Below are 24460 nucleotides of genomic sequence, written 5' to 3' on the forward strand. Positions count from 1 at the left end.
AGGAGTTCAAGACCAGCCTGGCCAACATGGCAAAACCCTGTCTCTACTAAAAATACAAAAATTAGCCGGGCGTGGTGGCGGGTGCCTGTAATTCCAGCTACTCGGGAGGCTGAGGCAGGAGACTTGCTTGAACTGGGGAGATGGATGTTGCAGTGACCTGAGACAGCACCATTGCACTCCAGCCTGGGTGACAAGAGCAAAACTCTGTCTCAAAAAAATAAATAAATAAAAATAAAAACAAGAAATCAATGAATGATGAAATCAGCAAAGGAGTGATTTGATGAAAGCATGGTTGGGTAGACAGATGGAGAGAAGAAAATATAAATGAATGGATAACTTTCCAGCTTGAGTTGGAAAAGGGTTGGAAAAAAATAGATAATGAAGAGATGAATGGATAATTGGATAGAAAGAGATGGAAAAGTGATGAATTGCTGAATGGAGGGATGAATGGGCATATGGAGGACAAATGGATGAGTGTGATGGAAAGCAGAGAATTACATGGACAAATGGAGGGATGAATAAATGAATGGATGGACGAAAGTTAGACTTTGTAAGGATGGCCGAATGACTAGACAGACTGGTATATGGTTAGATGTTTGGATGGATGGAGAAGATGATGGATGGTCAGATGCATGGGTGATGGATAAAAGGTTGAATGAAAGAATGGATGGATAAACAGCTGGATGGAGCTAGATAGATGGGTGAGTAGATGAATAGTTGCATGTTTGGATGAATGGGTGAACATATGGTTGACTGGATGTTTGGAGAGATTGACGATGAGATGATGGGTGCAGAGGTAAATGGATGGGTAGATGGATAAAGGGTTGGATGAAAGGATGGTTGAACAATCAGCTCAATGGATGGATTGATGAGGTCTAGATGGTTGGATGTTTGATTGATGGATGGTTGGATGGACTTTTGGTTGGATACATGGAGAGATTGATGGGTGTTGGGATACATGAGTGGAGAGATGGATGCATGGATGGATGGAACGAAAGGCTGTATAGTGGTTAAGTGTGCAGATCCTTGGGAGCCAGACCAGCTGGATTTGAATCCTCCTTCTGCCATTTATGCACTGTGTAATTTGGGCAATTTGTTTTATTTTCCTTTGTTTCCTCATCTGTTACAGAGGGATGATAATAATTGTTTCTACCTCTTGGGGTTGCTGTGAGAAGTGAATGAGCCCTAAATCAGTGCTTGGGGCATAACCAGATTTATGATGACGGGAGGATGGATGGTCAGATGACTGGATGGATGAAGGATAGATGAGGTGCATAACTGAACCAAGGAAGGGAAGAGTAGCGGGGGAGCAGATGGAGACACACACTCATGAGACACCCTCAGACATTTTATTAGGGGCTTAGAAAGGAGTCCTAGGGGATCATTCTGTTTTCCCATGAGTTATGGCCCCAGGAATAGATTAGATCTGGACATAGGACAAGGTGACATCACCCTGGATTTCCACCGTGTCCACCCTCTGGAAGGCCGAGAGGCGATGGGTGAAGTCAAAGAGGTGCTGGCCATTGGCGAAAACCTTGAAGCGATCCAAGCCACAGCGAATGGACAGCTGCAGGGAGAGGGGCAGGCATGAGGCCAGGGCCAGGACTGAGGCCCTGGAAGGAAGTGGGAAAAGAGAGCTCAGACTCACATCAAAGAACTGTCCGGGACCAAATGGGTTGTGGGTGATCTTCTTCTCCTCGGATCCCCACGAGCCATTCAGAAGGCTGTTCCGGACCACGGTACCGTTGCTCATGCGGGGATTAATGTGCAGAGCTATGTCCCCTGAGGAGCCCACCTTGAAGTTGATGGCAAAGCTGGGGACAGAGAGGGAGGGGGGAGTCAGATGGAGTCCAATGGGAATGGGCCTGTGGGCTGGACCTCTGAATCCCTAAAGGAGGAGGGGACAGAGGGTCTAGACTGTTGGGTCCAAGGGAGGAGGGAGCTGGGGGTTCCCACCTAGTCTACGTTATACCTCTTGCCTGTGGGGGGCACATAGCCCTTGATGATGATGGTTCTTCGAGCTGTGAGCCCTCCTTGCAGCCTCCCGAAATATGGCACAGGCTGTGGGAAGAAAACGGGGGGTCCCATTCTCTCTCAGCTTAGCAGAGCCAGATGTGGGAAGAAATTTTATTTTTCTTTTCTTTCTTTTTTTCTTGTAAGAGATGGGGTCTTACTCTGTCACCCAGGCAGGAGTCCAGTGGCATGATCAAGCCTCACTGTAGCCTCGAACTGCTGGGCTCAAGCAATCCTCCCATCTCAGCCTCCCGAAGTGCTGGGATTACAGGCATGAGCCACCATGCCCAGCCTTGTAGGAACAAAGGAACAAATTTTGTTTTTTTTTAGGCAGAGTCTCCCTCTGTCACCCAGGCTGGAGTGCAGTGGCACAATCTCAGCTCACTGCAACCTCTGCCTCCTAGGTTCAAGTGATTCTCCTGCCTCAGCCTCCCTAGTAGCTGGGATTACAGGTGTGCGCCACCACACCTGGCTAACTTTTGTCATTTTAGTAGAGACGGGGATTCATCATGTTGACCAGGCTGATCTGGAACTCCTGACCTCAAGTGATCCACCTGCCTTGGCCTCCCAAAGGGCTGGGATTATAGGCATGAGCCACCGTGTCTGGCCAAGAACAAATTTTCTTTTTCTTTCTTTCTTTTTTTTTTTTTTTTTTTTGAGACGGAGTCTCGCTCTGTCACCAGGCTGGAGTGCTGTGGCGCAATCCCGGCTCACTGCAACCTCCGACTTCCTGGTTCAAGCAATTCTGCCTCAGCTTCCTAAGTAGCTGGGATTACAGGCGCGCGCCACCATGCCCGGCTAATTTTTGTATTTTTAGCAGAGACAGAGTTTCACTATGCTGGCCAGGATAGTCTCGATCTCCTGACTTCGTGATCTGTCCACCTTGGCATCCCAAAGTGCTGGGATTACAGGCGTGAGCCACCACGTCCAGCCCAAGAACAAATTTTCTGAGAGGCCCCACTCCTCCTGGAAAACATCCCCAACTCCTTCTGCTCCCTAAACCTGACCACGAACTCTATCTACCCTCCCCCTACCTCCCACCCCAAACACCCTCAGCCCACTCTGTTTCTGGCTGTCTGAGTTTCCCCGGGGATCCGTGCCCCCTCCCCACCATCCATCTCTGTTTCCCCCAAGCCATACCGGGTTGAAGGTTGGGGGTCCTTCCATGGTCTGTGAAGTGAGGAAGAAGCGATATTATTCTCCAAGAGTCGACAGATATCTATGACACACCCGTTAGACTCCGGCGTTTCTCTAGGTGCTGGGTTAGTACACCTGGGGCTGCAACCCCTCTTAGCTCCCCCTACCCCAATTGTCACCATTCCCGCTCCCCACCCGGGGGCCTCCCAGCCCTCCCACTCACGGGCAGGCTGTTCAGCTGTTGATGGCAATGTCCGGGACCCTGAACGATGGACGGAAGGCAGGAAGGGTGAGAGGGGCTGAGGGACCCCCACTAGGGGGGAAGACCCTCACCCATCAGCAAGTACTTACAGGGTAAGGTGGCATCATCGGGGGTCCCTGTGGGCACAGAAAGAGAAAGCGGTTATGAGAGGGTCCCCAGATTTGGGACTGAAAGATGTCGAGGGTGCCTGCCCTGGGGTGGCCCACCACCACCACCACTGTGCCAGGGAACTCTGGCATCAAAGGGTGGCACCCCAATCACAGATTCACGGAGAGGGGCACCCCATGTTCAGGGATCGCTGATGCCCAGTGAGTCACCCCAAAGCTTTAGGACAATGCTTGGTCCATTTCGTTCTCTGTGCCCTTCCTCGTGCTGTCTTCCCGCTGTCCCGGGGCCCTCACTCACGGAACTTGATCTCGGTTTCTGCCTCTGTCTCTGTGTCTCTGTCTCTCTGTCTGTCTTGGCCACACCTCAGCGCAGGGGCTTCCTTCTGCCAAACACCTTTATTTATTTTATTTTATTTTATTTATTTATTTGAGATGGAATTTCGCTCTTGTTGCCCAGGCTGCTGTGCAGTAGCACGATCTCTGCTCACCTCAACCTCTGCCTCCCGGGTTCAAGCGATTCTCCTGCCTCAGCCAGCCGAGTAGCTGGGATTACAGGCGTGCGCCACCACGCCCAGCTAATTTTGTATTTTTAGTAGAGACGGGGTTTCTCCAAGTTGGTCAGGCTGGTCTCAAACTCCCGACCTCAGGTTGATCCGCTTGCCTCAGCCTCCCAAGTCTAACACCTTTAACTTTTACTCTCTCTCTTCTCTGTTACCTTCTCTTTTCTCCTCCTTGTAATTAACTCCTTTCTGCCTTGACTTCTACTCTCAGCCAGCTACTCCAAAGGCCTTTTAAAAGTAGCTTTATATAGCTGGGCGTGCTGGCAGGTGCCTGTAATCACAGCTACTTGGGAGGCTGAGGAATTGCTTAAACCTGGGAGGTGGAGGGTGCAGTGAGCTGGGATCACGCCACTGCACTCCAACCTGGGCCACAGAGCGAGACTCCATCTAAAACAAACAAACAAACAAACAAAAAAAACATAGCTTTATAAGCCGGGTGCTGTAGCTCACGCCTGTAATCTCAGGACTTTGGGAGGCTGAGGTGGGTGGATCACCTGAGGTCAGGAGTTCAAGACCAGCCTGGACAACACAGGAAAATTCCTCCCCTCTGTCTTTACAAAAAATTTAAAAATTAGCTGGGGCTGGTGGTGCGTGCCTGTAGTCCCAGCTACTCAGGAGGCTGAGGTAGGAGGATCACTTGAACCCAGGAAGTCAAGAATACAGTAAGCCGTGATTGCACCGCCACACTCCAGCCTGGGTGACAGAGCCAGACCCTGCCTCAAAAAAAAAAAAAAAATAATAATAATAATAAAATTAAATAAAATTGATAAACTCAATTTAATTGTATGTTATTTATTTTTAATGATTGTGTTAAGCAACCTCTAGGGAATTCGTTCACTATCGTGTGTTCTTTGCCTTTCCTTATCCTCACTTCCTGACTCACCTTACACACTTCCTCCTACTCCAGGAAGCACTGCCTTCCCGACCCATGACTAGTCAAGCCCTTCCTTTAGGCTCCCAAACCTTCTGCATACTCCATATCCCAGCCCCGACCCCTCTGCCTGTGCCCTGCCTATCACAGCCCTGACCATTTCTGGGCTGTCACTCTCTGATGCCATGTCTGTGAGCCCAGTGAGGTCAAGGCCCAGAGATATCTCAGTCATTCCTGTCTCCAGCGCTGCCTAGCCCAGGGCCTGACCCCTCTGCCTGCCTCCACCCACCCCCTATCCTGGCCCTGATCCCTCTGCCGGGGCCCAAACCCAACTGCAACCCTTCAGCCTGGGCCTCCCCATCCTGGCCCTGATCCCTTGCAGTGATAGGTCTGTCTTCCCAGTGGGCTCCCTTGATCATCACTGGGCTCTTGGCATCACTCAGCAGAGGGAGATGCTTGGGAAATAAATGAATGTGGAACGCGGCTGGGCACCATGGCTTACACCTGTAATCCCAGCACTCTGGGAGACTGTAGCCAGCGGATCACTTGGGGCCAGGAGCTCAAGACCAGCCTGGCCAACATGATGAAACCCCGTCTCTACTAAAAATACAAAAATTAGCCAGATGTGATGGTGGGTGTCTGTAATCCCAGCTACTTGGGAGGCTGAGGCAGGAGAATCGCTTAAAACTGGGAGGCAGAAGTTGCAGTGGGCCAGAATCACGCCACTACTCCAGCCTGGGCGACAGAGCAAGACTCCATCTCAACAAGAAAAAATAGGCCAGCTGCAGTGGCTCACGCCTGTAATCCCAGCACTTTGAGAAGTCGAGGTGGGTGGATCATGAGGTCAGGAGATCCAGACCATCCTGGCTAACACAGTGAAACCCTGTCTCTACTAAAAATACAAAAAAATTAGCCGGGCATGGTGGCGGGCGCCTGTAGTCCCAGCTACTTGGGAGGCTGAGGCAGGAGAATGGTATGAACCCGGGAGGCGAAGCTTGCAGTGAGCTGAGATTGTGCCACTGCACTCCAGCCTGGGCGACAGAGCGAGACTCCATCTCAGAAAAAAAAAAGAAAAAAAAAATGAATGAGGAACTGAATTTAGAAAGGAAGGATGCAAGAAGGGATGGGACCCCTCACACCTGGGGCCGGGGGGGCTGGCCTCCGATGAAGTTGATTGATTGAAGTTGCAGATCCCCATCCACTTGCAGGTGGGTGACCATCTGAAGGGGAAGCCGGTGCCCGTACTCATAGAAGGGATTTCCATTTACCACCACCTGGAGGGCAAAGATTGGAGGTCAGGAGTCAGCACCCATGATCCTGGGAAGGTAGAAACAGGAAGCAAGGGCAGGGCGCTGTGGCTCACACCTCTAATCCCAGCACTTTGGGAGGCTGAGGTGGGTGGATCATTTGAGATCAGGAGTTCGAGACCAGCTTGGCCAACATAGTGAAACCCCATCTCTACTAAAAATACAAAAATTAGCCAGGCATGGTGGCGGGCGCCTGTAATCCCAGATACTAGGGAGGCTGAGGCAGGAGAATTGCCTGAACCTGGGAGGTAGAGGTTGCAGTGAGCGGAGATCACACTGCTGCACTCCAGCCTGGGCGACAGAGCAAGACTCTGTCTCAAAAAAAAAAAAAAAGCAAGGAACAGGGATCTTTTTCATTGGGAGTCGATAGTCTTGGGGATGAGCTGGGACAGCCTCAGCATTAGGAACCTTGGAGTCCACAGCTCAGAGGTCAAGCTAAGGTCAAAAGTCAGCTCACTGGCCGGGCGCAGTGGCTCATGCCTGTAATCCCAGCACTTTAGGAGGCCAAGGTGGGGGGATCATTTGAGATCAAGAGTTCAAGACCAGCTTGAGCAACATAGCAAGACCCCGTCTTTACAAAAATATACAAAAATTAGCCAGGAGTGGTGGTGTGCACCTAGAGTCCCAGCTATTCCGGAGGCTGATGTGAGAGGATCACCTGAGCCTGGGAAAGTTGAGGCCATAGTTAGATGTTTGCATCACTGCACTCCAGCCTGGGCAACAGAGTGAGACCCAGTCTCAAGAGGAAAAAAAAAAGTACATGTTTTGCAAAAAACACAAAGTGGTAGGAGGAAATACACACGAAATGTATTACAAGGCTCTCAACAGTAGGGTAATGGGACTAAGGAAAAGCGCTAAAAGAGGATTTTTAAAAATAGGCAGGAAAGAAGAAAAGAAAAGAAAGAAGTTGACATAAAAAGTGGGGATGGAAAAGGAAATAAATGAAGGAGGGAAGGAGAAAGAAGGAAGAGAGGAGGGAAGGGGGGAAAGAAGGAGGGAAGGAAAGAGGAGAGAACGGAGAAAGAGGAAGGAAAAAGAGGAAAAAGAAGGAAGGGGCTGGGCGTGGTGGCTCACATCTGTAATTCCAGCACTTTGGGAGGCCGAGGAGGGCAGACCACCTGAGGTCGGGAGTTCAAGGCCAGCCTGGGCAACATGGTGAAACCCCGTCTCTACTCAAAATACAAAAAGTAGCTGAGCGTGGTGGCACGCACCTGTAATCCCAGCTACTCAGGAGGCTGAGGCAGGAGAATCTCTTGAACCCAGGAGGCAGAGGTTGCAGTAAGCCGAGATCGTGCCACTGCACTCCAGCCTGGGCAACAGAGTGAGACTCCATCTCAAAAAAAAAAAAAAAAAAAAAAAAGAGAAAGAAAGAAAAGGAAGGAAGGAGGGAAGCAAAGAAGGAGCCGAGATGGTGCCACTGCACTCCAGCTCAGGAAACAAGAGAGAAAGCATGCAGACCTTGTAGTGCTCAGCCAGGACTATGAAGACCAGCTCGAAGGCGGCGCCCTTTTTGAAGGGCATGTTCCTCTTCCTCTCCTCGCTGCCCCACTTCCCACCCTGCAACGTGTTGAAGACCACCTTGTCCCAGCCGTCAAACCGTGGATTGAAGTGGAAGGCGATGTCTGAGCCCGGATCCTGCCCAACCACAAAGTTCACGAAGAACCTGGCAGGACACAAAGGGCTCATTCCCCTGGTGCCACCTCCCGGTGCCTGGGGGCCTCCTCCAGGAAGCCCTCTCCCCGCTGCCCTGTCCTGGGGCTCCCTGGCCTGGACCTCAGCACGAGCTCTGAGGGGCAACCTTGGCACTGTGGGCCACGGCGTGGAGAGGACCTGAGTTCTAAGCGGGGCAGATTCCCACCACCACACCTTCGCTCACAGCCTTTCCTTCTTTTTTTTTTTTTGAGATGGAGTCTTGCTCTGTCGCCCAGGCTGGAGTTGGAGTGTCGCAATCTCAGCTCACTGCAACCTCCGCCTCCTGGATTCCAGTGATTCTCCTGCCTCAGCCTTCCGAGTAGCTGGGATTAAAGGCGTGCACCACCACGTCTGGCTAATTTTTGTATTTTTAGTAGAGACAGGGTTTCACCATGTTGGCCAGGCTGATCTCAAACTCCTGACCTCAGGTGATCCACCTGCCTCGGCTTCCCAAAGTGCTGGGATTACAGGTGTGAGCCACCGTGCCTGACCTTTTTTTTCTTGAGACAGGCTCTTGCGTTCTCACCCTGTCCCCCAGGCTGGAGTGCAGTGCCACGATGGTGGCTCACTGCAGCCTCAACCTCCTGGGTCAACTGATTCTCCTGCCTCAACCTCCCTAGTAGCTGGGACTACAGGCGCATGCCACTATGCCTGGCTTTTTTTTTTTTTTGGTAGCGATGGGGTCTCACTATGTTGCCCAGGCTGGTCTCAAACTCCCGGGCTCAAGCAATCCTACCACCTCAGCCTCCCAGAGTGCTGGGATTACAGGTGTGAATTGCTGTACCCAGCCCACCTTGCCTTCTTAGACCACCTCCTCCAGTCTCTTCCCAACTTCCAGTTATGACTGCTACAAGTCTGCCACGGGCCAGGCCCTGTCCTATGCACTTTGGGTTTCCCTGCTCCCCTCCTGGCCCTGAAGATCGTTTCCCTCATGCAGCCAGAGGGCCCCTGTGTACACCCATGATGCATCACATTCCGCACCCCTGGGCACACCAGCATCCTTGAAATTACTCCCCAGGACAGGCCTGTCTCAGGGCCTTTGCATTGGCTATTCCCTCTGCCTGGAAGGCCCTTCCCTCAGCTGTCCCTGGGGATCCCTCTCTCCGTTCCTTCTGTTCTTTGCTGATATGTTCCCTTCCCAGGCAGGCCTTCTCTGGCCACCTTTTTAATTTTTTTGAGACAGTCTCCCTTTGTCACGTAGGCTGGAGTGCAGTGATGCGATCTCAGCTCACTGCAACCTCTGCCTTCAGGATTCAAGTGATTCTCCCACATCAGGCTCCCAAGTAGCTGGGATTACAGGCACCTGTCACCATGCCTGGCTAATCTTGTATTTTCAGCAGAGATGAGATTTTGCCTTTTTTTTTTTTTTTTTGAGACGGAGTCTCGCTCTGTCGCCCAGGCTGGAGTGCAGTGGCGCAATCTTGGCTCACTGCAAGCTCCGCCTCCCGGGTTCATGCCATTCTCCTGTCTCAGCCTCCCGAGTAGCTGGGACTAGAGGCGCCTGCCACCATGCCCGGCTAATTTTTTTGTATTTTTAGTAGAGACAGGGTTTCACTGTGTTAGCCAGGATGGTCTTGATCTCCTGACCTCGTGATCTGCCTGCCTCTGCCTCCAAAGTGCTGGGATTACAGGTGTGAGCCACCATGCCCAGCCAGGCCACCTTATTTAAGGGGACAATTTAAAGGGAACCTCTGTCCGCACATACGCTCCCCATCTCCCTTCCCTCCTCATTTTCTTCATAGCACTTAATATCATCTGACATCTTACATATTCGACTTTTTTTTTTTTTTTTTTTGAGACAGAGTCTCACTCTTGTTGCCCAGGCTGGAGTGCAGTGGCACGATCTCAGCTCACCGAAACCTCCACCTCCCAGGTTCAAGTGATTCTCCTGCCTCAGCCTCCTGAGTAGCTGGGATTACAGGCATGCACCACCACACCCTGGTAATTTTGTATTTTTAGTAGAGACAGAGTTTCTCCATTTTCGTCAGGCTGGCTCGGACTCCCGATCTCAGGTGATCCGCCTGCCTAGGCCTCCCAAAGTGCTGGGATTACAGGCCTGAGCCACCGCGTCCGGCCTGGACTTATTTTTTATGTTTCCCCTACTAGGACGTCAGCTCCACGAGGGCAGGGGTCTCTGTCCTGTTCACTCCTCCATCCCTAGTGCCAGGACACACAGTGGGCACTCAATGAAGAAGTAAACAATAAGTAAATAAACAACAGGTTGGGCAGAGTGGCTCACACCAGTGCCTGATCCTCCCAGCACTTTAGGAGGCTGAGGCTAGAGGATCGCTTGAGCCCAGGAGTTCAAGACCAGCCTGGGCAACATAACAAGACTTTGTCTCTACAAAACATAATAATAATAAATAAAAATTAAAAATTAAATTAGTTGGGCATGGTGGCACATGCCTGTAGTCCCAACTGCTTAGAAAGATGAGGTAGGAGGATCACTTGAGCCCAGGAGTTGGAGGCCGAAGTGAGCTATAATATTGTGCCACTGCACTCCAGCTTGGGCAACAGAGCAAGACCCTATCTCTAAGGAAAAAAAGTCCTATGAGGCCAATTATTATCAACGTGTTAAGGCCCTTTTTAAAAAGCTAAGACTGGGCCAGGTGCAATGGCTCACGCCTGTAATCCCAGCACTTTGGGAGGCCAAGATGGGCGGATCACTTGAGGTCAGGAGTTTGAGACCAGCCTGACCAACATGGTGAAACCCCATCTCTACTAAAAATACAAAAATTAGCCAGTGTGCTGGCACATGCCTGTAATCCCAGCTACTCAAGAGGCTGAGGCAGGAGAATTGCTTGAACCTGGGAGACAGAGGCTGCAGTGAGCCAAGATCATGCCATTGTACTCCAGCCTGGGCGACAAGAGCAAAACTCCATCTCAAAAAACACAAAACAAAACAAAACAAAACAAACAAAAAAAAAACAGAAAAGAAAATAAAATGAAGCACAGAGAGGTATAGTCACTTTCACCCTTTCACCAACACAGAGCTGGGGAGTAGCAGAGCTGGGATTTTAACTCGGGGACCCGGCTCTGAGCCTGTGATCTGAATTCCTGCCATTGCACCCATCAGCTTCAGTCTAATGTCCAACTCAGGGGCTGCCTCTCAAGGTGAGCCCTCCCTGAACCTTCTGGCCCGCACGTCCCCACTCCTGATCTGCCCCAGATTCGTCTCTGGCTATTGGGTGCGGCAGAAAAAGGGTCCCCTCTCCACCAGGGTGGGGTAAGGGCAGAAAGCCCCCAACAGCCGGGCCAGAGCACCCTGTTGGAAGTCCCCTGCCAGCCTGGCCTGGCTTGGGGAGGGTCTTACCGCTTCATGTGCTCGCTGGCCACTCCTTGGATGTAAACAGACATTCCCACGTTGAGCCCGCCCGGGATGGGCTGGTAGTAAGGCAGCGTCTGGAGAAGAGGCCTGGTGAGGGGCCTCACAAGCCATCTGTCTGTTGCAGCCTTTACCCCTCCCAGAAAAGTCCCCCAGTCCCTTAAGCAGGGGAGAGGAAACCATGGGGGAGGACCAGGTTGAAGATGACGAGGGCCAACAGTTAGACATGGACACAGACAGCCTGAGGTCAGGGTAAGAGTAAATCGAGGGTTGGTGTCAGCTTTGGGTAAATCAGACCACAGAGTCAGATGGGGCCCCCCAGGATCAGAGTGGGGAAAATTGGTGTGAGGGCTTATGGACGGAGCTGCGGGCGGGGCGGGGCCTGAGCCGGCATCTCACCGGGTTGTAGGTGGGCTGGTAGCCCGGTGCGGGGACGTAGGCCATCTCTCGAGGCTGCGCTAGTGGCTGGTCCTGTGAGAAGAGCTGCAGGAGTGGAAGATGGTGGCGGATGGCAGGCGGTGGTGGCTCTTATACCCAGGGTAAGGGAGTGGCTGGCAGGGGAGGGTCCACAGGGCTCCTCTTCTGGGACTCTCAGGCTGTCGGCTTCTCCTAGAGCGCACCCTAGTCTCCCTTCCCTTGCCAGCTTCCCTGGTGACCAGCCAGGACCCAAATCACCCGGATCCCCTCCCCTAGGCCCTCCTGCAAAGAGGAAGTGCTCATGAACTTCGGCCCTGCCAGGGCCTTATCAGAGCCCATAAAACCCTGCCCAGACTTCTGTTGGCAGAGGGAGGGTGAGACCAGGCAGGGCAGGGCAGGGCTGCAGGAGTGACCCAGGACAGGTGGGCAGCGGAGGAGGAGAACACGGAAGAACTGCAAATTCCTGCCTCTCCCAGCAACTGTAAAGGGACCTACATTGATTGTGTGCCCACCACACGTCTTTACCACGTACATTGTATTGTAGAGAGAGTGGTTTAGATTACTTGTGTGTGGAGCCAGAGGTTCTGGGTTCAAATCCTGCCTTTGCCACTTCTCAGCTGTCTGATCATGGGTCAGTGCCTTACCCTCAATTTGCCCATGTGCTCATCTGTAAAATGGGGATATAGTAGTATCAGCTGGGTGCAGTGGCTCATGCCTGTAATCCCAGCACTTTGGTTGGCCGAGGTGGGTGGATCATCTGAGGGCAGGAGTTCGAGACCAGTCTGGCAAAATCCCAGTCTCTACTAAAAATACAAAAATTAGCCAGGCATGGTGGCAGGTGCCTATAATCCCAGCTACTTGGAGGCTGAGGCAGGAGAATCACTTGAACCTGAGTGGTGGAGAGTGCAGAGAGCCGAGGTCACGCCACTGCACTCCAGCCTGGACGACAGAGGGAGACTCTGTTTCAAAAAAAAAAAAAAAAATTCATAAGAGAGGAAACAACTATTGAATAGCTATCAAAATATTTTAAAAATGAATTTGTGATCCAGTAATGCCTGTATGTTATTAATCTGCCAAATAAGATCTAGCTGTGGGTCCAACAGCTACTCAGAAAAAAAAAAAAGAGTAGTATCAACCTTGGGCTGGGTGTGGGGGCTCATACCTACAATCCCAGCAATTTGGGAAGCTGAAGCAGGAGGACTGCTTGAGTCCAGGAGTTCAAGACCAGCCTGGGCAACATAGTGAGACCCCATCTCTACAAAAGTAAAATAAAAATTAGCTGGGCATGGTAGCACACATTTGTATTCCTAGCTACTCGGAGGCTGAGGCAGGAGGATCGCTTGAACCCAGGAGTTCAAGGTTACAGCAAGCTATGATCATGCCACTGCACTCCAGCCTGGGTGACAAAGACCCTGTCTCTAAAAATAACAACAATAATAGTCATAATAATAATCCTAATAGTATCAACTTCATAGGGTCCTTGATCATTAAGATAATAAATGCTCAGAACAGGACATGGCATATAGAAGTCATTAACTTAATGCTTGGTCTCTTGCAGTTATTCCAAAGATAAATCCCGAAGATTGGGATGATATATGGATAAAAAAACCCAACGTTTTTGTTGGTTTTGTTTGTTCATTTTTGAGACAGAGTCTTGCTCTATCACCCAGGCTGCAGTGCAGTGGCACCATCTCAGCTCACTGCAACCTCCACCTCCCAGGTTCAAGGGATTCTCCTGCCTCAGCCTTCTGAATAGCTGGGATTACAGGCGTGCCCCACGCCCGGCTAATTTTTGTATTTTTAGTAGAGACCAGGTTTTGCCATGTTGGCCAGGCTGGTCTCAAACTCCTGACCTCAAGTGATCCGCCTGCCTCAACCTCCCAAAGTGCTGGAATTATAGGCATGAGCCACTGCACCCAGCCAGAAACCCCAAAGTTCTTTTTTGTTTTATTTTTTGATTTTTTGAGACAGAGTCTCGCTCTGTCGCCCAGGCTGGAGTGCAATGGTGCGATCTCAGCTCACTGCAACTTCGTCTCCCGGGTTCAAGGATTCTCCTGCCTCAGCCTCCCGAGTAGCTGGGACTAGAGGCACCTGCCACCACACCCGGCTAATTTTTGTATTTTTAGTAGAGATGGGGTTTCACCATATTGACTAGACTGGTCGGGAACTTCTGAGCTCAGGCGATCCCCCTGCCTTAGCCTCCCAAAGTGCTGGGATTACAGGTGTGAGCCACTGTGCCCAGCACACCAAAGTTTTAAAGAAATGAGGCTCAAGATTTGGTAACAAGGGAATCCCAGCTAGACGCCAGCACCAGATCCCATGTACTGTGCAGTGAAGGTGCCAGGCAGGGCGCGAACTCCACCCTCAACCCCAGGGCAGGCAGGGAGACGGGGAAGCCTTGCAATCCAGAGGGAGCCCAGCGACTTTTGCTCACTCCCTCCGTCCCTGGCTTCCTTGTGCCCCTCACCTGCCCGCTGCCAGTCTGAATGGCCATCACCTCCATGCCACCCATTCCCATGCATCCAACCTCTGGCCCCAGCCTTCAGGACTGCGGTCTCTGGAGCCCCCAGGTGCATCCCAGCCCCTCCCACCTCTCCTCTTTCCAAGAAGGGCACCAGGTTCTTTACTTTGCTTTATTGTTTGTGGGGTGAAGATAAGGCCTTGGGCTTGAGAAACTCATTGTCATAAAGTTATAAACTGGGAGACTGGGTGAGAAGGCATAGAGACAACCGTCATCGCCCATCCTCCCTTTCTGCGGATGAGGCGGGACAAGGCCAGACCCCTGGCTGGGGCCTGGGACGCGAGAGCTCTCAGAGCTTGGAGAAGGTGACGCTTTTCAGTTCCTTGTTTTCAGTCGCGGCCTGGACCGACTTCATGAGGTCCTGGGTCTGCAGCATGCTCATGTTCCAGGACGCCTGGTACCCAGGGTGTTGGGAAAGAACGAGGAGAGAGATTAGCAGGGGCCAATCAGGATAAAGCATGCGAGCACCCTGCACCTTGGTTGGTCGCCTGGGGTTAGAGGAGGGCTGTGATTGGTCGGAGCGTGCGCCTTACCACGTAGTTGAGGCTCTCGGCCACCGAATGGTCGCGGGAATAGAGCAGGTTGACCTTGGTGCTCTGCACCGCCACGGGGCTCTTGCTGGAAATCTCGGCCGCCAGCGCTAAGGCAGCATCGAGCATGACCTCCTTGTCTGGGAACACCCGGCTGCAGCGAAAGAGATCAGGGACCGGGTGGGCTGGGAAGGGCTCTCTCCTCCAACCTCCCGCAGATGAAGTGGCGGCCACTCACAGAGGAAGGCCCAAGACCCCAGAGAAACAGCCCAATCAGAGCAGGGGGCTGACCCCACAATAAAGAAATGACCTCACCAAGAAAGGATGCCCCTTGGAATTCTAGAGCAAGGAGACAAGGGGACCGGCAGAGGCCTCCAACACTCCAGGCCTGGCTGCCCCCAGCACTGACCTACCACGGCCACGGCCCTACCTGACCAGCCCGCTGCCCAGGGCCTCATCAGCCATCATCTTGCGGGCGGTGAAGGCCAGCTTGTTGACCAGGCTGCAAGGGGAAGCGTGCATCAGGAGGCAGCTGCCACCCCAGGGCTGGGAGATGCTCTGGGGTCCCCCGCCCACGCCCCCACACCCCCTGCACCCACCTCTGGTTCCCGATGACCTTGGGCAGGCGCTGCAGTGTTCCTACATCGGCAGCCAAACCCACGTCCACCTCCTGGGGGAGGAATCGAGTCACTGTTTGGTTTCTGCCCAATACTGTGCCCCTCGCAACGTCAACGTCCATGAAATTTCATGTTTACTGGAGAGTCCCACCCCACCTTCACCCCAGTGACTTCCTCCAAAGTCCCATTCCATTGCCCAGGCAGCTTCTTGACTCAGGCAAGTTCCTTCAACCTAGAATAGAGCCCACCTTCCCACTCATGTGCCCTCCCATTCCTTCAGGGCAGCTCCATCATGAGAGAGGCACCCTCCTCACCCTACCTGAGACCCCTTTACTGCATCCCCCGGCTCCATCCTGCCTCCCACCCTCACCAGCATGGCCCCAGGAGCAATCTCTGCCTCTGGCACCTGCCAGCCTCAACCCCACCCCATACTTTACCCACTCACAACTTCACCTCTTGACTTCCTCTATGGGCAAGTCTACTTTGTCAGGTTCAACTCCAGCTCTTCCATGAAGCCCTCGAGCCTCACTCCAGGCCCCCCAACCCCACCCCACTGCCCAGCTCTAAGCAGGAGCTCGGGAGGATGACTCACCTTCACCTGGAAGAAAGCATCCTGGGCACAGTACCGGATGTCACAGGCGGTGACGAGGTCCACACCTAGGAGGTAGAGGCCAAGGACACTGAATGACCACCAGAACCAACCCCGCTTCCCGGGACGTGGGGCTGCCTCTTGGGACACAGTCTGGCCCATGACAGAGCTGAGGCTGGATGCCAGTGGCCGCAGCATCAGGGCAGCAGCCCGACCTGGGGAGCACCCGAGCAGGAATACAGCCGCAGACTCACCTCCGCCAATGCAGCCCCCGTGGACGGCAGCAATCACGGGCTTGGGGCACTGAGAGGGAACAGGAAGAGTGGGGTCAAGGCTGGCCCAGGGGAGGCGGGTATGGAGAAGGATGCCCTCCAGCCCGCTAGAGTCACCTTCTCGATGACGTTGAAGGTCTCCTGGTATCGAGTGATGATGTCACGGAGGTACCAGCTGATCCGGGCCACATCATCTCCTTTGGGCTGCAGGATGTCCGAAGCCATGTCCATCAGGTCAACACCTGGTGAAAAGGCGTGACGGAGCTCACCCAGGCCCCCAGGCCCCACCCATTGTCCCAAGCAGGTGTGAGAACCCAGGCGCTGCGGGTTCAAACCCCCAAACCACCAAGGCGGAAAAAACAACTCACACAAGACTTGGTGAAGGATTGCATGTTGGGTGGGAAGGAAATAAAAGCTGGTATTTGTGGAGTCATTACTCACTGAATCCTCACAACAACCCTACCAGCTAGATCCTATTACTATTTGTGTTACCAATGGGTAAACTAAGGCACAGAGAGGTTAAGCACTTGCCCAAGGAATCACACTGGCTGGTGAGTAGTGAGTAGTGAACTATTTCAATTAACTCATTAATGTTTTTAGAGACAGGGTCTCACTCTGTTATACCAGCTAGAGTGCAGTGGCACAATCATGGCTCACTGCAGCCTCGAACTCCCAGGTTCAAGCAATCCTTCCACCTCAGCCTTCTGAGTGGCTGGGACTGTGCCCAGGCTGCTCTTGAACTCCTGGGCTCAAGCGATCCTCCCGCCTCGGCATCCCAAAGCACTGGGATTACAGGTGTGAGCCACCATGCTGCATCAGAAGTGGGATTTTAAAATCTGGAACCATGCAGCTGGCTCCAGAGGCCATGCTTTTCCCCAAGATGCCAGACAGCCCGGGACTCAAGGTCTGCAGCGTGAGCAATGCAGTTAATGGTGGTGATGTTTCCTGAGATGAGAAACATCTCACGATGCAGCAATTTCCGTGGCTCCAACTTCAAGACGATCCCAAATCTGACCTCTCCTCCATCAGTTGTTCTCCATGAGCCCACCCTGCTCTCCCTGTTTCCACCTGTGTCCCCAGTCTGTTCCCTACACGCAGCCAGGGGGAGCCAGTGGACACCTTCTTGGGTCAGACCCTCTTTTTTTTTATTTTTATTTTTTTTTATTTGAGACAGAGTCTTGCTCTTGTCGCCCAGGCTGGAGTGCAGTGGCAGGATCTCGGCTCAATGCAACCTCTACCTCCCGGTTCAAGCGATTCTCCCACCTCAGCCTCCCAAGTAGCTGGGATTACAGGCGCCCGCCACCACGCCCGGCTAATTTTTCTACTTTTAGTAGAGACGGGGTTTTGCCATGTTGGCCAGGCTAGTCTCAAACTCTTGACCTTGTGATCCACCTGCCTCGGCCTCCCAAAGTGCTGGGATTACAGGCGTGAGCCACCGTGCCTGGCCCAGACCCTCTTTTTCCCTCCTGTCGCTCTTAGAACAAAATGGAACGTCCTTGTCATCACTACTCTGCATGAACACTGTTCCCAACCTGTTACTTCGGGCACACTGGCCTCCAACTCTGTGTGTGTGTGTGTGTGGGTGTGCACACGCACACGTGGACAGGGCTGCTGCAGTGGTACAGAACCTTCTCACTGAGAAGGTGACCTTGAGTAAAGACCCAGAGGAGGAGAGGGAGGGAGCCAAGGACCTTTGGGCTGACAACCATCCCTCCCTCTGCAACAGCCACAGACTGACTCCTTCACTTCCTTCAACTATAGCTCAAAGGTCACCTCCTAGAGAGACCCTCCCTGGCCAACCTGGCTCGACAGTGGCCCCATCCCCCGCATCCTGACCCCGCCTTACCTCCGGGCTGCATGGCTGCTATCCTATGATTATGTCCTTATCTGCTTGAGGGTCTGACTCCCTTTCTAGAATGTGAGCTCTGAGAACGCAGGAGTTCTTGTCTTTCTGTCCACTGCTGCATCCCCTGTGCCTAGCACAGGGCTTGGCGCACACAAGCTGCTCAATAAGTGATCAATACAGACAACAGTCCCCGTCCTCAGGGGGAGGTAAACAAATGAATAAAAAAGTATATTTTGGGGCTGGGCGTAGTGGCTCACGCCTGCAATCCCAGCACTTTGGAAGGCAGAGGCAGGAGGATCCCTCGAGGCTAGGATTTTGAGAACAGCCTGGGCAACATTGCAAGACCTCTTCTCTACAAACAATGAAAAAATTAGCTCCACATGAGGCTGGGCGTGGTCACCTGTAACCCCAGGACTTTCGGAGGCTGAGGTGGGCGGATCGTTTGAGCCCAGGAGTTGGAGGCTGCGGTCAGCTATGATCGTGCCACTGCACTCCAGCCTGGGCGACGGAGCGAGACCCTCACTCAAAATTAAAAAAGAGAAAGAAAAGAAAATGGAAGGACAGAGAGGTGAAAAGACAAGTGGAGATAGGATCCAGAGGACTGCCTGAGGCCAAAGTCCCCCTTACTTTTAACCAGCATGCCAGCTACTGAGATGACAGACATTTAGCAGCTAAGAGCAAGGACTCTATAGCCAGGCAGCATGAGTTCCAAAATCCCAGCTCTGCCACTTACAAGCTGTGAGAATTGGATAAGTTTCCTGCTGTCTCTGGATCTGTTTCATCTTTAAATGGGGCTTATAGCAGAACCTGTCTTGTGGACTGTGATTAGAATTCATTAATATGTTTAAAGTGCTTAGAAAGGTGCATGACACACCATGAGTGCTACATAATTGTGGCCAACTTTTTCTTTCTCTAATTAGTAGTTCTACTCTATCACTGGGTCACGGCATGACCCGCAGTTTCTTCTTTCTGGCCTTTGGGGTCTTGCTGCTGAAAATAAGATGAGATGGCCACATTCAGCTGGGAGCTGAAAGATGAGGACCTGGGCCCGGCACAGCCACAAAAGAGCCCCATCTTTCTGTTCTCAGACATGAGCTCTATGAGAGCAAGGGGTCAGGAATGGGGGCTGCCTCCCGTTTCCACATCTCCAGCACCCAGGAGGGGGCTCTGGCACTGTACTGTGTCACTGAATGCTTGTCAAATGAATGAACAAATGAACAAGAGGAGGAGGAGAGGGAGATGAAGAAAGAAAGCAGGAGGCTGGGTGCGGTGGCTCATGCCTGTGATCCCAGCACTTTGGGAGGCTGAGGCGGGAGGATCGCTTTAGATCACGGGTTCGAGACCAGACTGGGCAACATAGCAAGCCCTGCCTCTACAAAAAATGAAAAAACTAGCTGTGCATGGTGGTGCACACCTCTGGTCCCAGCTACTTGAGGGGCTGAAGTGGGAGGATGGCTTGAGCCCAGGAGGGCGAGGCTGCAGTGATCTGCAATTGCTCCACTGCATTCCAGCCTGGGTGACAGGGAGATCCTGTTTCAAAAAAGAAAGAATGAAAGAAAGAAAGAGACAGAGAGAGAGAGAGGGAGGGAGGGTGGGAGGGAAGCAACGAAGGAAGGAAGGGAGGAAGGGAGGATGAGAGGGAGGAGAGGGAGGGGAGGGAGGGGAGGGAGGGGAGGGAGAAAGGAGGGGAAGGGGAGGGAAAGAAAGAAAGGGACCTGGGAAGATGTTAATGGACAAAACAGAAAGAAATAGTTTACTGTCTGTCTTCCCCACTGAGTTGGGAACGCCATGACGACAGGGTCTGGGACTGTCTTAGTCACGACTGGGTTCCAAGCACTAGGCTCTGGGCCCTGTGCAGAAATCAGTGTATGAAATATTTTGCTTCTGGTTTAGTCCTAAAGGGCCAACCCTCCCACGGACAACTACATACTCTGGCTGGACAAGAAACAAACCATTATCTGAAGGCACTGGGCAGATTCTGGAGGGAGTGACCACTTAGGAGAGTGGCAGAACACTCTCTTGGTGTTTTTGAAAATGGTTTTGAAAGCTTTCAGCCTGATAGCAGACTGAAATTGTGCTTGAAGAGTCACAGGATAGAGTCCAAGGTGACCATAGCTGCCGGGAAGTGAGGGGGCATATTCCAAAGAGGGGAGAGCCAGAGCGCGGAGTCCCGAATTCTGTGTATCAACTCTGCCCTAATCTCTTGCTGGGAGATTTATGTTTTTGTTGTTGTTGTTCTTTTTGTTTTGAGATGGGCTCTTGCTCTGTCACCCAGGCTGGAATGCGGTGGCATGATCACAGCTCACTGCAGTTTTGACCTCCTTGGTTCAAGCCATCCTCCCACCTGAGCCTCCAGAGTAGCTGGGAGTGTGGTCATGCATCACACCCAGCTAATTTTGGTTTGAGACGAGGTCTCAGTTTGTTACCCTGGCTGAAGAATTAGTTTTTAAATCTTTTGCTGGGGGTGCACGTATGGTCTGTAAATCAGCAAGAAGCCAGGCACAGTGGCTCACATTTGTAGTCCCAGCACATTTGGGAGGCCGAGGCAGGAGGATCACTTGAGTTCAAGAGTTGAAGACCAGACTGGGCAACGTAGCAAATAAAAACAGAAAAACCAAAAAAACTAATTCCAACTAAGCTACCAAAACAGGAAACTCAACACTCTTTGGAATTATATGATAGAATCCAGAGTATCCACATCTTATTCCTATATCCCAATATCCAGGAAACAATCCAAACTAACTCAAAATACAAAGAAACAGGAAAGTAAAGCCATTTTCTTTTTTTTTTGAGACAGAGTCTCGCTCTTGTCACCAAGGCTGGAGTGCAATGGCATCATCTCGGCTCACTGCAACCTCCACCTCCTGGGTTCAAGCGATTCTCCTGCCTCAGCCTCTCCAGTAGCTGGGATTACAGGCGCGCACCACCACGCCAGGGTAATTTTTGTATTTTTAGTACAGACGGGGTTTCACCATGTTGGCCAGGCTAATCTTGAACTCCTGACCTCAAGTGATTCACCCGCCTCAGCTTCCCAAAGTGCTGGGATTACAGGCGTGAGCCACCGAGCCCGGCCTGCCATTTTCAAGAGAAAAGATCGTAAGGAGTCTGACCCCAAGATGACCCAGATGTTGAGATTTGAAGACAAGAATTTTTTCTTTTTTAGACGGAGTCTCGCTGTGTTGCCCAGGCTGGAGTGCAGTGGCGCCATCTCGGCTTACTGCAACCTCCGCCTCCCAGGTTCATGCCATTCTCCTGCCTCAGCCTCCCGAGTAGCTGGGTAGTCACTACTACAGCTACTCGGCTAATTTTTTTATTTTTTATTTTTAGGTGAGATGGGGTTTCACCGTGTTATCCAGGATGGTCTCGATCTCCTGACCTCAAGATCTGCCCGCCTCGACCTCCCAAAATGCTGGGATTACAGGCGTGAGCCACCACACCCGGCCAGAAGACAAGGATTTTAAATCAGTCATAACTATGCTCAATGGCAGGAAGAAAAACATGCATGACAAAAAATATATAACTGACCAGGCACAGTACCTTAAGCCTGTAATCCCAGCACTTTGGGAGGACGAGGTGGGCGGATCACTGGTGGCCAGGAGTTCAAGACCCGCCTGGCCAGAATGGTGAGACCCCGTCTCTACTACAAATATAAAAATTAGCCGGGCGTGGTGTCAGGTGCCTGTAATCCCAGCTACTCGGGAGGCTGAGGCAGGACAATGGCTTGAAACTAGGAGGCGGAGGCTGCAGTGAGCCGAGATTGTGCCACTGCACTCCAGCCTTGTCAACAGAGTGAGACACCTTCTCAAAAAAAAAAAAAAATTAAGCACGCCTGGTGGCGGGCACCTGTAATCTCAGCTACGCAGGAGGCTTAGGCAGGAGAATTGCTGGAACCCAGGAGGCAGATGTTGCAATGAGCTGAAATTGCATCACTGCACTCTAGCCTGGGTGACAAAGAAAGATTCTGTCTCAAAATAAATAAATAAATACATAAAATAAAATATGAACCAAATGGAAACTGGAGAATTGAAAACTACAATATCTGAAATTTAAAATCAGTGAGTGGTAGCTGGGCACCGTGGCTCATGCCTGTCATCCTAGCACTTTGGGAGGCCTAGGCGGGTGGATGACCTGAGGTCAGGAGTTTAAGACCAGCCTGGCCAACACGGTAAAACCATCTCTACTAGAAACACAAAAAATTAGCCGGGCATGGTGGCGGGCGCCTGTAATCCCAGCTACTCGGGTGGCTGAGGCAGGAGAATCACTTGAACCCAGGAAGCAGAGGTTGCAGTCAGCTGAGATTGCGCCATTGCAACAAAAGCAAAACTCCGTCTCAAACAAAACAAAACAAAACAAAACAAAAAATATCACTGGATGGGCTTTACAGGAGGATAGAGATAACGAAAGAGTCAGTAATTGTGATTAGTGGAAATTCTCCAATCTGTAGAACAGGTCAGTGGGTCAATCCAAAGATCCAACTGACCAGTAATTGGAAATCAATTAGTGAGTTGAATAGTTGCACGAAAGCATATTATTATATTATATGCTGACACAGCTATAGGCTGAGAGGTTAAGCATGTTGTTCACGGCCACAGATCCAGGATGGAAACCCAGACTTCAGAGCCTATGATCCCGTCGTGTTCTGTTGGACTAATTTTCGTATTTGAATGTTTTAACGTAGGCCTTTAAAAAAAAAATGATAGGGCTGGCCATGGTGGCACCTGCCTGTAATCCCCCCAGTTTGGGAGTCCGAGGTGGGAGGATTGCTTGAGCTCAGGTATTTGAGGTTACAGTGATTTATGATTAGGCAACTGCACTCCAGCCTGGGTGACAGAGAAATATCTTGTCTCCAAAAAAAAAAAAAAAAAACAGATAAAAGTGTAACTTAGGGGCCTGGAGACCATCCTGGCCAACATGGTGAAACCCTGTCTCTACTAAAAATAACAAAAATTAGCTGGGCGTGGTGGCCCACGCCTGTAGTCCCAGACAGGAGAATTGCTTGAACCCGGGAGGCGAAGGTTGCAGTGAGCTGAGATTGCGCTACTGCACTCCAGTCAGGCAACAGAGCAAGACCCCGTCTCAAAAAAAAAAAAAAAAAAAAAAAAGGGTGTAAGTTAGAAGCTGCTTAAAGCCCTAATTCAGAAGCACTGCTCCACTGTCTATTGCCAGGAGCTAGGAAGGCTGGCAGGGTGTGTGAAGAGCGTCTGGTACCTGCAGTGAACATTTTTCCTGCACCAGAGATCACCACCGCCCGACAGTCAGCGTCTCTCGAAATCTTGTTGAAGCACTCTACCATCTCTCTGTGAAGCAACGAGTGAAGGGCTACAAATGGGGCGGGAATACCGTGCCCTCATGGCCATCTCCTCACAACGTTCCACTTTCACCCAGTCCCGCAGCCCCGCCTCCCCCCGCAGGCAGGCCTCCAGGATCTGCAGGTCAGACCTCCAGAAGACCTTGTTCATGGCATTCCTCTTGTTGGGCCGGTTGAGCTGAACATGGAGAACATGTTTCTGCGCAGACGTCACACGAAGGGACTCATAGCTGTGGTCTGGGGCTTCACCGAGGGCTACTCCGGAAGCCTCCTCTTGTGCAGGGGAGCCAGTGAGGCGAAGGCTAATACTGAGTCCCGGGTAGTTGGAGGCTGTGAGTCCTGGGGAGACAGGAAGAGCCTTTGATGACCCCAGACTGCAAGACACAGGCCTATCGAATTAGGGAGTCCTTCAAAAGAGAGCACACGAACCCCTGAATTTAGGGGACTCGGGCCCTTCGTGACCCCGGATAGGCCCCCGGTCCTACATCTGCTATAACAGCACGAGAGCGCGACGCACCCCCATAAGTCAAGAGGTGACTCACGCCGGGTCAGTAGGTCGCGGAGTCTGCGAGAAGCCACTATCCCCGCCGCCATCGCCGCAGCCTTCGTCTACTGTGTTGGGACGGAGTAACCTGCCCGTTAGCGGAGGGGGCGGGCACAAAAGGCCGCCATGTTGAGCGAGGGCACCGATGCCGCAACTTGACAGGCAATGACGCCGTTCTCTCCGCCATCTTTACTAAGGGCAGCCGAGTTCCGGTTGCCTTACATAGTGACAGCCAGGCTCAGAAATGGACCCTTTGTCCCAGTGGGAACCTGGCCAAAGAAAATAGCTCCTGCAATAGCGTGAACCTGGGAGGCGGAGCTTGCAGTGAGCCGAGATCGCGCCATTGCTCTCCAGCCTGGGCGACCGAGCGAGCTCCGTCTTAAAAAAAAAAAAAAAAGAAAAAACGAAGAAAATAGCTCCCGCTAAAGTTCATCACACAGCTGTGTGATAATGGTGGAATAATTGGCGACAGCTGAAATGTCCAAGGACATAATGGCAGCAGAGTTTGTAATCATGCATGTATATATCACGTTAACTAAAAA

General features: G+C 51.8%; 2 protein-coding genes across 4 annotated transcripts; both read right to left on the bottom strand.

The window, feature by feature from the left end:
• Positions 1–1329: 1329 nt before the first annotated feature.
• On the bottom strand, positions 1330–14178 carry LGALS4 (galectin 4). Of its 3 annotated transcripts, none has more exons than XM_054462606.2 (13): positions 12854–14178; positions 12581–12650; positions 12336–12494; positions 11674–11757; positions 11263–11351; positions 7716–7920; positions 6090–6224; positions 3502–3528; positions 3374–3412; positions 3154–3183; positions 1973–2061; positions 1649–1814; positions 1330–1567 (listed from the first exon to the last, which is right to left on the bottom strand). In XM_054462606.2, the coding sequence occupies exons 3-13, from the start codon at positions 12402–12404 to the stop codon at positions 1421–1423; spliced, it is 1080 nt and encodes a 359-aa protein (XP_054318581.2). In that variant the 5' UTR covers positions 12405–12494; positions 12581–12650; positions 12854–14178; the 3' UTR covers positions 1330–1420. The 3 variants fall into 3 exon arrangements, with proteins under 3 accessions (XP_054318581.2, XP_063514348.1, XP_063514347.1); XM_063658278.1 differs by having other exon boundaries at positions 1332–1567; positions 12336–12491; XM_063658277.1 differs by having other exon boundaries at positions 1344–1567; positions 12336–12650.
• A 132-nt stretch (positions 14179–14310) lies between these two features.
• On the bottom strand, positions 14311–24109 carry LOC134738847 (delta(3,5)-Delta(2,4)-dienoyl-CoA isomerase, mitochondrial). Its single transcript, XM_063658279.1, has 10 exons — positions 23917–24109; positions 23506–23713; positions 23275–23363; positions 16338–16462; positions 16203–16251; positions 15952–16016; positions 15342–15412; positions 15173–15244; positions 14746–14896; positions 14311–14606 (listed from the first exon to the last, which is right to left on the bottom strand). Exons 1-10 carry the CDS (start codon positions 23966–23968, stop codon positions 14502–14504), a joined length of 987 nt encoding a protein of 328 aa, XP_063514349.1. The 5' UTR covers positions 23969–24109; the 3' UTR covers positions 14311–14501.
• Between the last annotated feature and the right edge of the window lie 351 nt (positions 24110–24460).

The sequence above is a fragment of the Pongo pygmaeus genome, chromosome 20, assembly GCF_028885625.2.
Source record: "Pongo pygmaeus isolate AG05252 chromosome 20, NHGRI_mPonPyg2-v2.0_pri, whole genome shotgun sequence".
Lineage (NCBI taxonomy): Eukaryota > Metazoa > Chordata > Mammalia > Primates > Hominidae > Pongo > Pongo pygmaeus.

What these genes read in the sequence shown, in the direction of transcription:
- LGALS4 (XM_054462606.2), bottom strand. Translation starts at nt 12,404, where the DNA reads ATGAGCCACTGCACCCAGCTGATACTACTATATCCCCATTTTACAGAT. An exon ending in GACCCCCAACCTTCAACCCG is followed by an intron (nt 2,062 to 3,153) that starts GTATGGCTTGGG and finishes TTCTTCCCACAG; the next exon opens with CCTGTGCCATATTTCGGGAG. An exon ending in GTGCCCCCCACAGGCAAGAG is followed by an intron (nt 1,815 to 1,972) that starts GTATAACGTAGA and finishes CTCTGTCCCCAG; the next exon opens with CTTTGCCATCAACTTCAAGG.
- LOC134738847 (XM_063658279.1), bottom strand. Translation starts at nt 23,968, where the DNA reads ATGGCGGCGGGGATAGTGGCTTCTCGCAGACTCCGCGACCTACTGACC. An exon ending in CCGCGACCTACTGACCCGGC is followed by an intron (nt 23,714 to 23,916) that starts GTGAGTCACCTC and finishes CTGTCTCCCCAG; the next exon opens with GACTCACAGCCTCCAACTAC. An exon ending in AGGAAAAATGTTCACTGCAG is followed by an intron (nt 16,463 to 23,274) that starts GTACCAGACGCT and finishes CCTTTTCACCAG; the next exon opens with GTGTTGACCTGATGGACATG.